Below are 15,862 nucleotides of genomic sequence, written 5' to 3'. Positions count from 1 at the left end.
GTTGGTGGTGGGGTTGATGGTAACGATGTCTTGGCGCAGCTCCGCAGTGGCTGGAAAGCCGGCTGCCGTAGAGAGAATCTTGGTCAGTTGGAAGTGGCTGAAGCAGGAGGCATCGAAGCCTCCGCGAATGCAAAAAATAGCCTTGCATGAGCCTTCGGGTAACTTGGGAGGCCTCACTTTGTTATTCCTGGAGATCATCTGTTTCCATACAGCAGCCTTGGCCGTGGCAGCGATGGCGTCCTTGCGGAGTGGGTCTTGATATGCGGCGTCGTATATGTGCGTTTGTCGCCACTTGAGCACCTCCTCCGGGGAAAGATCTTCCCCTTCTACTACCTCAACCGGGTTCATGACGCCTGCACGAGGCGTGTCAACGCCCATGGCGTCGGAGAGCCACCAAGCTCTCGTAGGCGAGAAACCACAAAAGTCACAATAACTGGTGTTCTAATGCACAGACCTCTTCAAAAATAGTCTCAAAACGTCGCGGAAATCTTCACACATGTTGCGTGAAAGAGCCACTAGGATATAACAAAAAGAACGGGCGCTACACCCAAAAACTCACGGAGCCGATAAGACACGTCCACACGCGGCGACGCCACCTTGCGTTCCCCTCATTTGATGAGAAGTTGCAGAACCTGGCAGGCCTGTCAACGATCACCCATGCTCTGGTCATGTGGCCGTTTCAGGGCTCCAAAGCAATAAGGCGCAGTGGCGTACCAACTATTTTCCGAGTGGGGGAAGGCAAGTCATCTCTCTCTCTCTCTGCTCACATTGATGCCCCACGCCAGCAACGGCAGCTTTACAACCCTACATATCATTTACCCTTTGACTTCTCTGCAATACATGTTCCTTTCTCGTATGCTTTACCACAAAGCCCGATACGGAGGGCTCCTTCCAAGGGGAGTGGAGGTTAGGTCAGTGGCATCTACCTAAACTCCCTCCCACCTGGCTCCTTCTGGTTGGGAAGGAGGTTAGGTAGATGCCGCTTTAGCGGCCACAGACCAATAAATGATGACACATTCTTTTAGTTAATGAGTTAATGACATGTTGATTTGTTGGAAAATATTAATTGGAGGTTATAGGAAAGTTCACATTCACGGCTGGGCGGAGAATGCATGCACAGAGCGGACTCAGGTGTCACGTATACTACAAAGTTCACCTCCCTTGCAGATTACCCGATTGCCATTGCAATAAGCAAGGCTGAAAAATGTGTCAGCGAAAGTCATCTTTCTCATCGACAGATCTGGTTTTCAATCGTGCATTATGAACCATTACAGTCTAGTGTTGCCAACATTTTAGTCACTAAATCTCTCGCTATAACACTGAAGTGAGTTTCAAGAATGTAGGTGTTTTGAAACACTCTAACATAAGGTAGCGTGAACTAAATAATTTACCTAGACGTGTCATGTTGGTCTAACGTTTGTGCAGCTAAAGGAAAACAGTGAATTTACCAACAGAGCATAGAGGCCTTTAACTTTAGTAATGTATTTACTATAGGATAGGTGAATATCGAAGTTTCGAATGTGGATAGTTGGTGTGTAATATTTTATTCATATTCGAAAGTGAACTGTTCGGTATTTTCGAATATCAAATTTAACCAAATATTTCGCAACAACCGACTGTTCAAATCGGGTTACTGTTCTTCACGTGCTGAACAAAGTATCGCAAATTATAGTTATCAGAAGTAAAACAGCAACAAGGTTTTTGACACAATGCTGAAACCAGATTGGTAATACAAGCTTTATTCTCAGTTTCACGGGACCCACGCGGTTGCTTAGTGGCTATGGTGTTTGGCTGCTAAGCACAATGTCGCGGGATCAAATGCCAGCCACGGTGACTGCATTTCGATGGGGGCGAAAACACTTGTGTGCTTAGATTGAGGTGCATGTTAAAGAAACAAAGGTGGTCGAAATTTCCAGAGTCTCCCGGACACTACGGCATGCTTCATAATCATATCGTGGTTTTGGCACATAAAACACCATAATTAATTTTTTCTTTCGGTTTTGCGGTGGAAGTTTTGCACTGGTTAACACTCCTTGGGTTAAATCCTGTATACATACATAAATACCCAAGACTGCATGGATGTGGGAACTGCCATCGTCGTCATGGCACAATTTGTAGTGCAATGCACACATAATGCAGACGTGGATTCGGCTCTCACCGACAGCAAGTTGAGTTTTCCTCTATTTCCCAATAGCTTCTCATTTTTGTACTTCAATTAGAAACTACAGATAATTTATCCTATGCTTTCTGTTTCTTCATTACCTGTTGTTTTCATATGATTCTGACTAACAAATACGTGCGAGCATTCTTACAATAAAACCGGGCCCGTCAGTTCCCCTTCTTTTCGTCCAATACTTGACAATCAGCTATATTGTGCTTATGGCCTACCAATTTGTCTTTCTTGCAGCCTAGTCATGTAGGAGTTTTATCACTTACGTCAAAACCAGGGATGTTTTTTCTCGTAAAAATCTTTGTAATCTTTCTAGGTCGCACAAATACCTCCTTAGTGTTATATCTACCTCTTCCATAACTTCTGATATTTTTTCAAGAACTATTTATTATGCATTTTTGAAAAGTTGGTCAGTTTCAAATGCCTGTCATTCTTGGAAAGCTTGTTTGCCACCAGGCTTAAAGGTGTCAAGCGGCTATTCATGTAGCTTTTTTCATGACTGTTGTGATCTTGTCTTTAAAACTATCTTAGTTGTGCGTGATAGTTGACTGTCTATTCAGTGCAAGCATGTTCCAAACTATACTGAAACAAATGTTCCTGCTTTAAATATGGCCATCTGTGTCTGTCTATTCGATATTCGATACTTACTATTCGTATTCGATTCGTATTTGAAAAAGTCTATATTTGATCGTCTACGTCTAATATTTACATACTGAATTATGACAGCTTAAATTTTTCATTATCTTCAGATTGGAAGGTTACAAATACAGCACGATTCAAAAGAACACAAGCAACATAGTTTTCTTTGCATGAAAATGCATTTAGTCGGCATATTATTCCTAAATTTTTTGTGCTTGTTGACATTCGTGGTAGCAGAACTAGATTCTGTGGAACGCACTTGGCCACATGTTGTTAACATCGCAATGACAATTACCCGAGCTTTGTACAGGTTAAATACCATATTTTCGCTCTTGATCTAGCTGAAAGCCATCGTGAAGTACTAATTGGTCCAAAAGGCATGAGAAACGGAAGCGATTTGTTCAGTCGCAAGTGAACGAGCTAAGCCGTTCCGATATTTATGCTTTTATGCAGTCGATTGGGCTTATTCATCTGCTGTGTTCTAAATCTGAAACGAAAATTTGTCACGCTTGGTTTTGGTAAATTAGTTATCTGAGATGCTTGCCAAGCATCTGCCAATCGAATGAATTGTGACACCGCTCAACCCGCAGTGTTTAAACGCTGCGGGTTCGCATATGTTTTGTAATATTCAATTATATGGACATTCAATACGTTTTGTAAATGATAATTAAACTTCAGTTTTGTGACCACAATGTCAAGGTTATGGTGACCACAGTGTTGTGAAGCACTATCACAATGTGAAGGCCACCAATGTGAAGGCAACTGTTGGCTCATCATGGCCACGGAGCCTATGCATCGTACAGCCAGTTTCGGCCACTTGCATGTGGCTTTTGAATATCAAAGCGCGTTCTTGAAGGCCATTTTCCAAGCAATCTATCTAACTTATGAGGCGTTATAATGTCGCCAACTGTTCATTCAAGTCACTGAAAAAGTCACTGATTGCTAAATAGTAAACTTTGCCGTAAACATACAAAGAAGTCTCAAAATATAGCGTCAAAATCGCTAGAATGGCAGCACTGATAGAAAAGCAGTAAATTATTAAAGCAAATTTGATTTTGCGTTTTCAAAGATGGTTAGGTTAGATGGCCCCAACAAACATGGGGCGATGCAAGTGATGGTAGATTAAGCTTGTTTTGGACAGCCTAGCGATAGCTTTCTTAGCAATGTAGGCTTGCAAGGCATGTCCCGCAGGCGTCTCGCACCGCAAAGTACGGAGTAACGCATTATCTGCTACAGCACGTGGAGGCTAGGCCCGAAGCAAGGGGATGTGCAATAAATAAATCGGGCCCACGTGAGCCCAATTCTGAGAGAAAACTTGTCATCAGCTGTTGTTTTGTTTTATTTGTGCAGTGTGCAGCCGACAGTGCTCACTTTCACAAGTGTCTGCGCGTAGGGAGGTGTATCAATGGCCTATTTTTCTTTTTCAATTCTGACTGTGGGGGGAGGGGCACACCTCCCTCCAAACCGGCAGATACGCCTATGACAAGCATGGTGTCACGCACGTCCAGGCACATATAAAGACATCTCACTCGGAAACCACGAGCACTAGCTATCACTACACTGACGTGGTGAAGACCGCCGGCAGCACTAAGCGAACGCTTCATGCTGCTTCAGTTTCACCGCAAGAACACCTTTCACCACCAAATAAGTGAAAGCAGTCTTGAAAGTTCTGAGAACCTCAACTGCACTAATGAGGTTCAATTGCACCATTGACAGACCGAGTAGCCCGAGTCAATGTCTAGATCAAGACTTGGAAGACTACTGCAGATTTTCAGAAGTGGGGAAATTTACGAACTGTTACCTGTGTACTATATAGTATACTGTGTGTGCTATATAAATACCAGTGATGAGTGCGTTGAAGAACCAATGTGGCCGAGACTCCGGTGGAGAGGCCAGACCCTATTATCAGTGCTTCAAGTCGCTTTCTGTAGACCCAAGTGATCTTGGTTGTCACTCTAGGCGCATATACTCTGAAGCAGTGGCGTAGCTAGGTCGTCTGGCACCCGGGGTCCATAGGCCTTCTGTCACCCCCCCCCCCCCCCCCCCCTCGTGTAGTTGAGGAAGGCGAGGATATCGACAATTTCCGGGTTTCAGCCCCAGTACAGCCGCCTTGGATACCGCGCACGTTCCCCGGGTCCCCCTCTCCTTCGCTTTCTTTCCCAGAGATCACGAATGCAGCAAATATACACGCTGTTTTTCCTGCGCCAAATAACACAGGGTGCTGCACTGATAACGTGTGATAAGCCCATGTACACATCTTCTGCCAGACTATAAGGCTTGGCACCCAATACAAATGCGGCATCGTGGAAAATATGACTCACGTCACAAGTAACAAAAGATATCTTTATAATAAAGTTTTAATTACCAACTTTAGCGGCAATATTGCATTTGTAAAATTGAAGCCCGACGTTCATATCTTGCCCAACTACTTCACAAAAATCGTCGTAGGTACTATGGGACGCAGTATTTTGTCTGTGGGCAGCCCTGAACGAAAACGAAAATTAAGTTGTCAGTGACGCTTATCTCTCCACCCTATTAGAAAACGCTACCTGCCTCCCCGCTGCGCGGGCGCCAATGCTATGAAAGTTACGAGTTCTTTTCCTTCTGATCAATAAAGCCTTGTTTTCATTTGCTGCTATATGGACAAACGTGATTATCTGAGCTGCGGTACCACCGCAACATTGAGAACAGAATAGAGCACGCTTCACGTCGATTCTTGGCGTCACCATAAAAAAAAAGAAAGAAAAGGCCACGATGAAGCCTGTGCCAGCGAAAGCTTGCACTACTGTTGGTCTGCACTCGCAGTGGAGAGGATTAAGGGTTCAACGTCACTGGTCCACTATTTCATATTTCTGCAGCCATATCCTGGGCGCCGCCCGCAGTGCCTAAGTACTGTAGGTTGTAGTACCCAAAACGATTTTGTTCAAGAAGTTTTTGTTGAGGTAATAATATGACTCTGAGTCCTCAATTCTCGAATTGATGTGCTTCCTCTATAAGTACTATCTATGGGATTATTAAGGATATGGTTATTACTTATCTGCCATATTTTTCGCGCTACCGAGTTCCTAGTATTCACAAAAAGACATAACTTCATAGAATCTCGATCGGGAAATATCCTTACAAAATTCACCTTTTTTTTATAAATTTCTGTGCAGCTGATACGGACACTGTACTTGCGACATGAAGTCGCACAACAACAGTTTTCTGAAACTTTCGAGGGTAAGTAGGAAAGCGTGAAACATAACGGCAGGTTTCGCAGCGGCTTCTCGGAGCGAGCGGGAGAGGGGAAGTAAAAGCGAGCCGGACATCGCGGTGGGCCCGCGACTACAGCCTGTTGAGTCATAAGCCGCCAAACTCTTCGGCTGAACCAAGACTGAAGACGATACAGAGAATCCCATTCGCGACTTTTGAAGGCCCCATTTATGCAACGTCGCTCTCAACGAACACTTCGCCGTAAACGCGAGCGCCGGGCGCGCTGGTTGAGCGCCCTCATGCTGCTGTCTTTGTTCGTCTTCGCTGCGCGTTCTGAACGGAAGAGGGATCCAAGAGCCCCAACGCCTTACAACGCCTCACTGTATGTTTAGCGACTCCTGCTCCCATCATGAACGCACAGCACGAGCGCACCCCACATGAAACGTTCCGCTAAGGCGAGTAGTTTAGCGACCATTTCGCGAATTAAATTTTTTAGCCCGCACGTTCGTGCAATTATTTCGTGGGCTGTTGATAGAGCTGCAGTCGACAATTCTGCGGCGCAACGCATCGGGTGCATGAGCTCGGGCTACTGGATACCGGAGCATTCTTTGCAATTTGCGCCCAGTCAAGCCGACGGAAAGAGGGGTGTCTTCAGGCGTATATGACACCCCCCCACTGGCCCCTTGCACCCGGGGCCCACGGCCCCCCGGCCCCCCCTGTTGCTACGCCACTGCTCTGAAGTTTCAAAAGTAGGGAAGGAAGGGCAAATGACCTAGTTTGCCCCCCCCCCCCCCCCCTCCCGATACATACGCCTCTGATAAAGCAGGTGCACATTTGCATTGGGGGTGTGTTAGAATTAGAAATATACTGCCAAATGCCAAATGGCGTTTTTCTACAACTTGCTTAATTCGACCCACCGCATAATTAAATAAATTTCGTTGGTCCCATCAGGGTTGAACTAACGGAAGTCAATTGTATTTGGCTTTCACTATGTGTTGCTTTAACCCTTTCAATCTTGTTTTTTTTGGGGGGGGGTGTGATCTCACCCCCATTGTTTTTTTTTTCTTGAATATTATGAAACGAGCACAACGGTTTTATTTTTGGTTATTCAGAAAGGGAAATGATGACACGGATAATGGCAAATGCTCTCTTGGTATGGTCCTTACATTCCTATCTCACAAAAGGAATAACTTGAATAGCAGACGCAAAAACACCATCGCTCTTTGTACTTTTTCATGATGTCAGGGTCGGAATGTGATGCTGTTGAAGTTGCCTGTTCTGCACGTGGACAACAAACTATCACCTTCTGAGTCCAAGCTTGGCTTGTATGCAGAGTCTGAAGAGCAACTGTTCCTATCAACATCTGAAGGTGTTGCATGAGCAGCCATCTCAAAGAGATCACACGGCCACACTCAAGGAAGGAGCCCTTGATTTATTTGAACTCAACCAGACAAAGCAGAGAGAGCAACAGATGAAACAGATACTACAGAGGGCAGAGCAATCTTAGAGAAAGTACACCAACAAAAGGAGCGCCCTTGTCACTGGAAAGGAGGCAAGCTGTAGTGAAGATAGCAAGAGATGTTTAAAAATAATAATAATAAAAAACTTCGTTTAAATGTATAACAAATGGCAGAAACACCCAAGAGTAGTGACCTTATACTATGGTGCAAATATTTGAATGGAGGAAAATTGCCACTGTAGCGGTGTACAAAGCCTGGTAGCCACCTTTCCCATTTGCGGATGTGCGTGCTCTGCGTGGTGCAACCGTGCCCACGTAAAGGCTCATTCCACAGTCACTAACAAAAACCACAACTGAGCAAACCCAGGGAGAGGAGAAAATATGTTTCTAGAAATATACAACAAATGGCGGAACCACCTCAAGGCTCGCCAGCTTCGTGTTACTGCAAAAATCTGAGGGTAGAGAGTGGAGAATGCATGGGTACATCACTGACATGGCGGAACAGAAACATGGAAGCGTACTGGTACTTCAGTGACACCGAAAAGATTAAGGAATTAGATATATATGTCTATAAGTGGGCATTTGTAAGGGTTACCCTTGTTTTTCATGTGACAAATAAAGTTATGAGTTGCTGTTTTTCATTGATCTTTTCCTTAAGGTTTCTAGCTGGTTCTGAAGAACCTGGAAAGAAGCTTTCAAAGATTAGCAAGACCTGGCTCCCAGCATTTGTGCTAGCCTGTTCCATCAGCTCAGACCAAGTGATGCCATTGCATTATAAATCTCTGAAGCCTATGGTAATCTGATTTAAATTATTGTTTTCTTCATTTTGTCTTCTTTGTTGCTGTTATTGTAATTCTATTTTCTTTTTTTTTTCAATTCCTTACTCTAGGTACAGACCATGGTGTTACAGTTTCTTCTCATGTTTTGTCAAAAGAACGACAGTGTAAGTGTGATTGTTAGTGTATGTACTCAAGATACTGCCTCTTGTGAATGCTTAGGCCTGAAACGTTAAGTTTTTTTTTTATTATCCTTGATGTATAGTGTTTTTTTTTTTATTGTGCACAGAAGCCCAAAGATGGCTTGAAAATTCTTTTGTCAAGATTCCTGCAAGAGAACCCAAGCCTATGCACTTCCTTAGAGCCTGCTAGCTTTGACAGTGCCTTGATGAACACACTGATGTCTGCCCTGGACTTCTTTATGCTCCTGGTTTACTGCTTCAAGTAAGAATGCTTTATTTAAGAGAGGGGCTTTTACTTAAGAAAATATTATAACACTTTCAGATTACTTGCTTGCTGCAAAAAATTTTGTATGCTAGATTGTTGTGCTCAGATGTTTTACCAACCATAAGTAGATGACACTGTCAGATTACACATTCATGGCTTCTTTTTAACCTTCAAAAAAAAAACTGGCTAAATAATGTATGTGGATATGAAAATATAACTCGGCAATGTATACAGTATCCTGACTGCAACATCATCTAGGTTGTGCTACTATTTTTCAGTTTTGAGACCTTTGACAGCACATCCCCTTTTATTATTTACTTTATGTGCTCTTTCTGCTGGCACATATCTGCCCCTGTATTCCTGCTTTTGACTTGTTTTACCTGTATTCAGCATTTTCAGATGTTAATATTGTAGATTACTAACTGCATCCAATTTTCTACTATAGTTTTATAGTTAACTGTGTGGAGCAGCAGAAAGTGAAAAAGAGCTGTTGCATCAACACTGCTATTTTGCTCATGGTACATATTGATGCAATCGACGGGGACATATTGAGTGATGACAGGGCTCCCGCAGAACTTCAGGTATGTTCAGACCAAATGCAAACTAGCCAGCGCCATGATAGCTGGAGTGTTAACTGTGTGGTTTCAGGCCGAAGGAGTGTGCACACCAATTTCAACATCTGCTAAATTGTATTCATTGATAAGAAATGCACCACCAGCACTCCTCAAGTCATTGCCAAAAGTAAGTTTTGAATATCCAACCATATTTTTATATTCTTTGCCATTAGTATCACAGTATCAATGAAGTGTGCACGGAAAATGTCAGCAATACACTGCAGTTCAATTGTAATGACTCTGGTGTCATTGCATTGTTAAGACTTTCTATACTATGTATCAGTTACACTCATTAATAGAAAGATCTCCTGTTTGGGGATATCTCATATACAGAGTTGAAGATGGTCTGATTAACAGAGCACAGTTTCACACTGTTATTGGCTTTTGTGATCAGTGATGTCACTGGCTTGACCTCGAAGCTAACAGTACTGCTTGCAGCTTGACTGGATGATGTTGTGGTGCTAGGCACATGTGTAACTGATGTGCACTGTGCTGGCCCGATGGCTATGACATTCTGAGCAAGTGGTCATGGGTTTGATTTATGGTCATAGTGGCTACATTCCAATAGGGGTAGAATACAAGAACGCTTGTGTACTGTGCTTTCAGTGCACATTAAAGTGCCCCAGATGGTCAAAATTAATCTAGATCCCCTCAGCGCAGCGTCTGTCATAGCCCATGTGCTGCTTTAGGATATTAAACACAAACAAGCAATCAATGAATGGTCGTGTGTAACTCAAGTGGAAAGAAGGCATTACTTTAGGGGCGCATATATCAGTGATGAAGTTGGATAATGGCTGCTGAAAAAAATGTTCACACTGGATGAGTAATACAGATTCTTATTGCCAACACTAGATCTTCATTCTGATTCATGTATGCATGTGTAGATGCCGAATGAGTAATAAGGTTCCTACTGCTAGCACTAAATCTTCCTTACAATTCATGTGTGCATGTGCAGGCCACCCTGGCCATGTGCCCAACAGTATTTCGTCAATGCATCGAGCATCTGTAACCGTGCCAACACACCTCTGACTATGTGGATGAAAAGGGCATTAGTTAAAGGTAAATAAAAAACGCGGGAAAACAAACACCCCTCTATTTGTTCTCTTTGTATGGTTCTTTGGGCAAGAAGGAGGGCCTTTGTTTTACAGATGCTTCTGAGAATGTTATTAATTTTTCTCTTGGCACAAAATATTTGTTGCTGCGCCTTTTGCTGAAGTAACTGTGGCTTCTTAAGTGGTGATCATAGTTTCAGGCGAACCTAAGCTAGCAGACCAATCAGACCTGCACTGTGAAGGCAGGCATATACTAGCAGCTGTAGCCTTGACAGTCTGGCAACCATTATTGCAAAAAGCAATGACTTAACAGAGGTTTGCATATGCAGATGTGTTAGTGTTGTCTTTCTTGTTTTATTATTTACTTCACATCACATATGAGACTACCTCTGGTGAGGTTGCATATGGGCTGCAGCTCCATTGTTCCATGAGACAAAGTGAGCGAGAAAATGAAAGCCTTTTCAATTTCGTTGTTACATATGGTTGTAGAGCAAAAACCAAAGAGAAAGGACAATTTGCTTCTGCCTTTGTTCTTGCTATCCACAGCTCATTACAACAATACATCAAGTTGCCTAGATTCTTGTACATTTCATCCTATCATATGATTAGTGCCAAGTGTAGTAATGTTTATACACTAAAATCTCGGGTTAGAGGTAGAGAAATGTGGCTGAGCTATTTTAATGTCGAATTTTCGAATGCACGAAGAATTTGCTATCCTTGTTTGTATTTTGCATGAAGTATGCATGCCAAGTTTAAGTTTCATAGGCTCATGCGAGCTACACAGTACTCATATTTTGTGAGAAGTTGCACAAAAATGCTTCACTATGGTGTGTACCATGTGATCCCAACAGTGCTGTAGTAACAGCCACATGAAGTGCGTGTCCTCTGTGGTGTAAGCGCATTTTAAAGGTTTGTAGCCTAGATTGCACAGCCTTATATATTGGAACATTGTTTTGTTTACACTTATACATTTCATCTCAGTGTCATCAAAATTTTAAACATGTAATAGAGGACACATAAGTGAAGTTAATCAGCCTGCAGAAAATTGCTGTGCTAAGACACATCTTTAATTTTGTTTAAGGACTGTATGCTAAAGCATAGCCTCCGAGATTGTGTGCGCTGGCACATTTTGCTCCGCCTGTCCCATTCGGCGTGCTCCCCAGCAAAAAAGCTCTGCCTCGAACATTCTGCCGCCTCATCCACTTAATCCTTTTGTGCCTTTATTTTTTCCTGCTCCTTTTTATATGCCTATCCATTAATTTTGTTGTATCTATAGCCTGCACATATGTTTATTAGCTTATTTTTCTAAACTAATCATATGTATGTTCATACACCATCCATGGTCTGTCAACTGGTAGCTTATCCTAGTTGGCAGATTTGAACTGTTGTATGTTTAGTTTTTATTTCTATCTTTCTTTCTTCCTTTCGTTCACTTTCTTGTTGCACTTAGCATTGCAGTGATTTGGCAATTGATATGGCAATCTTCGCATTTGTATGCCTTCTTTGTAGTGCAGTAATGTTCGTATAATATTTGCTAGTATCTCCCCATGCATATCTTTTTCTGTTCTTTGATGTTGTGTGCTATTGCTTTGTGTGAATAATGTTTTTATTAACTGATGCTTTTTTATTTTTTTCCTTGTTGAATAATGTTTGTTTTATGTTAATGTAACTGTATTCCCCCTTTTCCCCCTTTACCCAATGCTTTCCTGAAGGCCACATAAGGTATTCATCGATAAAGATATTACAAAAAAATAAAATAAACATGCAGTAAGCAGGCATGCGGGAAAGCTACTATGCAGTATTTTTGTGTTCAGTGTTGTTCATACTTTAGTCATTACTATTTTTAGTTATGGTAATGTCTGCCTGGGCAGCCACTACATGTACTAATAAACAAGTAATTTCATTATTCCAGAACACACAGATTTTCTTTATTCCGCAAGAAAAAAAAATTATTGAAGTTTGCTGCTCCTTAGCTAAAACAAACGTTTGTGCGCTTGCACATTTCAGTGACACTTCCCCTTGAGTATTTGCCTTCGTACTGGCATACTTAATCATTAACTAGCATACAATGTTTCTTTCTGTACTTTCATATAATAATTTTGAATGCCTTCTTTTGTGAGCTGATACACATCATACGTGCAACACTGGTTCCTGTCAGGAAACAGGGTTCAAAATTTTAGAATGAAATGACGAAGCGACCCCTATTACAATTGGTGACTTAGTACGACAAAGCGTTACTGTGGCGATTGTGGAAAAAAGAAAAGAAAGGAAAAAAAAAACTTGGGTGTACATGTCAAAAACACAATATAATTAAGGCACTCCATAGTGGGACGGCTCCAGATTCATTTTAACCACCTGGGATTCTCTAACGTGCACCTATATCTAAGTACACTAGTGACTGCAGAAGGTTTCTGTGAACGGATCATGCTACGTCTTGCTTCAAGCTCTATCATGACACCAAAATGCACAGATGAAAGCAAGCGTCGACAGCAGCAGGCAACTCGTTCAGAGCTTTGAAGCGAGCTCACAAGATAAATATAAATATAACCCACAAATTGCGACGTATAGTGTGTTTCCGGTACGTGACGAACTCTTGCAGAGATATTCCACTTCTACATACTGATGTGAATGTAGTGGGAGTATGTGGGTAAAAAAACAACATTTGAGCAATAGGCCTTAGGATGCACTTTTCTCCTCATAGATCGTCAGCCGTCATTTCTGAATCAATAAGGGATGACATAGCAGCGCAAAAGCATTTTTTTTTCTCTCCTCACCCAAGCCACAGCAACAGCACTGGAGTGGCCAAAAGCCTCCCTGACTCATGAAAAGCCCTCAGTCAAAAGTACTGCAATGGGAAGAAGAAGCTGGCCACGCCCACTAATGAACTTGCACTTTTTCAGTGCAAATGGGCAGGCCAGAGCAAAACCTCCAGCGTGCACCACTTCTGAGGCCATGGCTAATGACAGCCAAGCAGACCCCCACAAAAAATGAAGCCTGGTGCCAACACTCTTGCTTTCAGTCCTTATTGAGTCATAACATCAACAAGAAGCAACATAGAACTTATTACCGTGTAGCTAAGCCAAATATTTGCATATGTTGTGCAAAGCTTGTCAAAAGGGCTTTGCTTACACTGCATGCACTGCCCTGGCTTTCTATCATGGCTGCACCTAGCAACCGAGGCTATGGAAAAAGTAAAGCCCCTCCATGACGTTTTCTATTGACCAGGTCAAGTACCACCAACGACTAAAGCCATTAAAGGGCTTGAAGCGCACATCCACATGCGCTGCCAGTGCGTAACCACCGATTTCCGATGTGCATGGAGGAAGCAAAGAAACTTCGTCCATGCCAACAGGAGTGCCCCAGTTGTTGCTTTAATGTTCTCTTGTTTGTTGTGAACCCATGTGGGAGCTCTTGTTCAAGGGCACTGGGGATAGTGACAGTATGTGTGCTTTGTTCCCACGTGCACCTGTCCAGAGAGGAGCTGTTTTCTGTAATTCCCCCTGTTGCTCCTTTGATGAGTAATGATTTTAGCGATCTGTATACTGCTCCCCTCCCTTTAGTTACGACTTCTCAATGTGCATTTACACTCGCAGGGACTTGTGCATATGATCGAATTAGGCTGAGAAACAAAATTTCGACGAACCTGATTGTACACTTCTGTAATTTCAGGTCATCAAGGTCAAACGATTGCACAACCTGCCAAGAATGACATTCTAGAGTGAGCAGAATGGACGTCTTCCCACCTTTAGACTTATGGACAATAATATATTGCTGATACTAATAATGTTTTTATGCAGCGAATAAGACTTTGTTTTTCACAGTTTGTAAATAGTGGCGATACATACTCCATGGTATTTTCAAATGATTTGGAATAAATACATGCTACACTAAGGGAATTCAGCTAGTCTTTAATGTACTCAATAATCGTTCATCACATGTTTAATCTGCGCTGTATTCTTTACACATTTTAATAAATGTATGCGCCCTCTCACTTTGTGGCCAGTTAACCTTTTGCTATGCTATACTTATGTTTCACCGCAAGGCCGTGGCTTTTCTTGAAAACTATGGCACATACTCATGATGAAGGATTGCCCAAGCTGTGATACAAAAATATATGAACCAACTTGAAACTCAACAACCCTAAAAAACAAAGAACAAGAAAGGAACCGCAATTCATGGTTCCTTTCTTCTCAGTGTCACTGAATGTGGACTTAGTGACTTCATTCAAAATTTGTGTTTTGGAGCAGGTGAAATTTGGTTTTGAGCGATGCAAAGCACTCAATACAAAAAAAGGAAATGTGAAAAAAAATTAAACATATAAGCTTTCTGGTGGCAAAAAATACAGTCATGGAGAGAGGCATATCTTTTTTCTAGTGCGACTCGGGCTGTTTGCACCAAATGAAAGCCATCAACAGAGTGGGAAAAAGCTTACTCCCATTTGATCGAGGGTTATTTCCGTATAGCTCCTCTCTCAGATGAGAAGCACCATAGGAGAGAGTTGTCCAGATATTCCATGATGTGAGTCATAGAAGTTTCACGTGTATGCACACCAGCTTTTAAGCATGAAATACTTTTAGCTCCCATTGTCAGTGATCTTCAAGTGACCTTGAGCCAAAAGCCAGAGCTGTTATTCAGGTACTCAAATTAGAACACCCGGGAACCAGTCAAAACTTGAAAAAATGTGGGCTCTGGCCCCCCACAATTTATACAGGACTGCATTACGTACACTAATTACTGCCCACACAAGTTACAAAAAAACTTGCTTCTGAGTTCTTCCTAATGTTTGTTCACAATATCACTCAAGCTGTAACTTCTAGTATGCTGAAGCTTTATTTGTCATTTCGAATAGCAACATTCAAAAGGCAGATACAGGGCACCTTATACTTCATTGTCATCTTTTGGCACTGAGACAGGGTTGCCTGTGGTATTTTGAACACCAGTGGTCTGTGAGTTCCTTGGCGTGGGTTTTGCGTGGTGCTACCTTCAGGTGCTTTTCGTCTTCTAGCTGGGCAGTGCACTTTGTCTCTCTGGCGTCTTTCGCTGCCTGTCGTGCTGCCTTCAGCCAGTTTTATTCCTCTAGCTGGGCAGCGTCCATCTGCACCAGCGCACAGTATCGAATGGTGTGGTGTGGTGTGATGGGGCATGCCATTGTGAACATGCACTACACCCATTTTAAGATTGTGGCTAGTATCATCTCCAACAAATCTGCTCTGCCGGTGGCTATTTCATACTTACAACTACACTCGATTACGGGAGAGCCAGCAGTTCTTTATAAAGATTTATGCATGTTAATTCTACAGCTTTAAGGGCACTATGAATTAGTATTTTTCTTTGCCAGAATGAGCAAAAATAAACATTCCATGAATACGCAAGGTGCTGATGATGTACTGATGCAAGAAGGGGCTCAAGGTTTGGGCTTTGAAGAATTTGATGAAATCTTTTGACTGCTTGTAAGATCAAGTATGGAATTGACTCAACTGAATGTGTAGAACTTGCCAGGAAATCAACAGCTT

At 42.5% G+C, this 15,862-nt stretch overlaps 1 protein-coding gene across 2 annotated transcripts in view; it reads left to right on the top strand.

Annotated features, from left to right (window-relative positions):
• LOC135903144 (Fanconi anemia group A protein homolog) overlaps positions 1–14,340 on the top strand; it is an 88,694-nt gene extending 74,354 nt beyond the window's left edge. For both annotated transcript variants that reach the window (XM_065433549.1, XM_070530716.1), the window contains exons 33-39: positions 8,119–8,254; positions 8,350–8,403; positions 8,526–8,680; positions 9,129–9,264; positions 9,332–9,424; positions 10,253–10,356; positions 14,019–14,340. In XM_065433549.1, the coding sequence (XP_065289621.1) occupies positions 8,119–8,254; positions 8,350–8,403; positions 8,526–8,680; positions 9,129–9,264; positions 9,332–9,424; positions 10,253–10,306 (628 nt within the window). In that variant the 3' untranslated portion in view covers positions 10,307–10,356; positions 14,019–14,340. The remainder of the gene's footprint in view (positions 1–8,118; positions 8,255–8,349; positions 8,404–8,525; positions 8,681–9,128; positions 9,265–9,331; positions 9,425–10,252; positions 10,357–14,018) is intronic.
• The last annotated feature ends 1,522 nt before the right edge of the window (positions 14,341–15,862 follow it).

This window comes from Dermacentor albipictus, chromosome 1 (genome assembly GCF_038994185.2).
Source record: "Dermacentor albipictus isolate Rhodes 1998 colony chromosome 1, USDA_Dalb.pri_finalv2, whole genome shotgun sequence".
NCBI lineage: Eukaryota > Metazoa > Arthropoda > Arachnida > Ixodida > Ixodidae > Dermacentor > Dermacentor albipictus.
The sequence above is the reverse complement of the archived record's forward strand: the minus strand, read 5'-3'. Positions and strand labels throughout refer to the sequence as shown.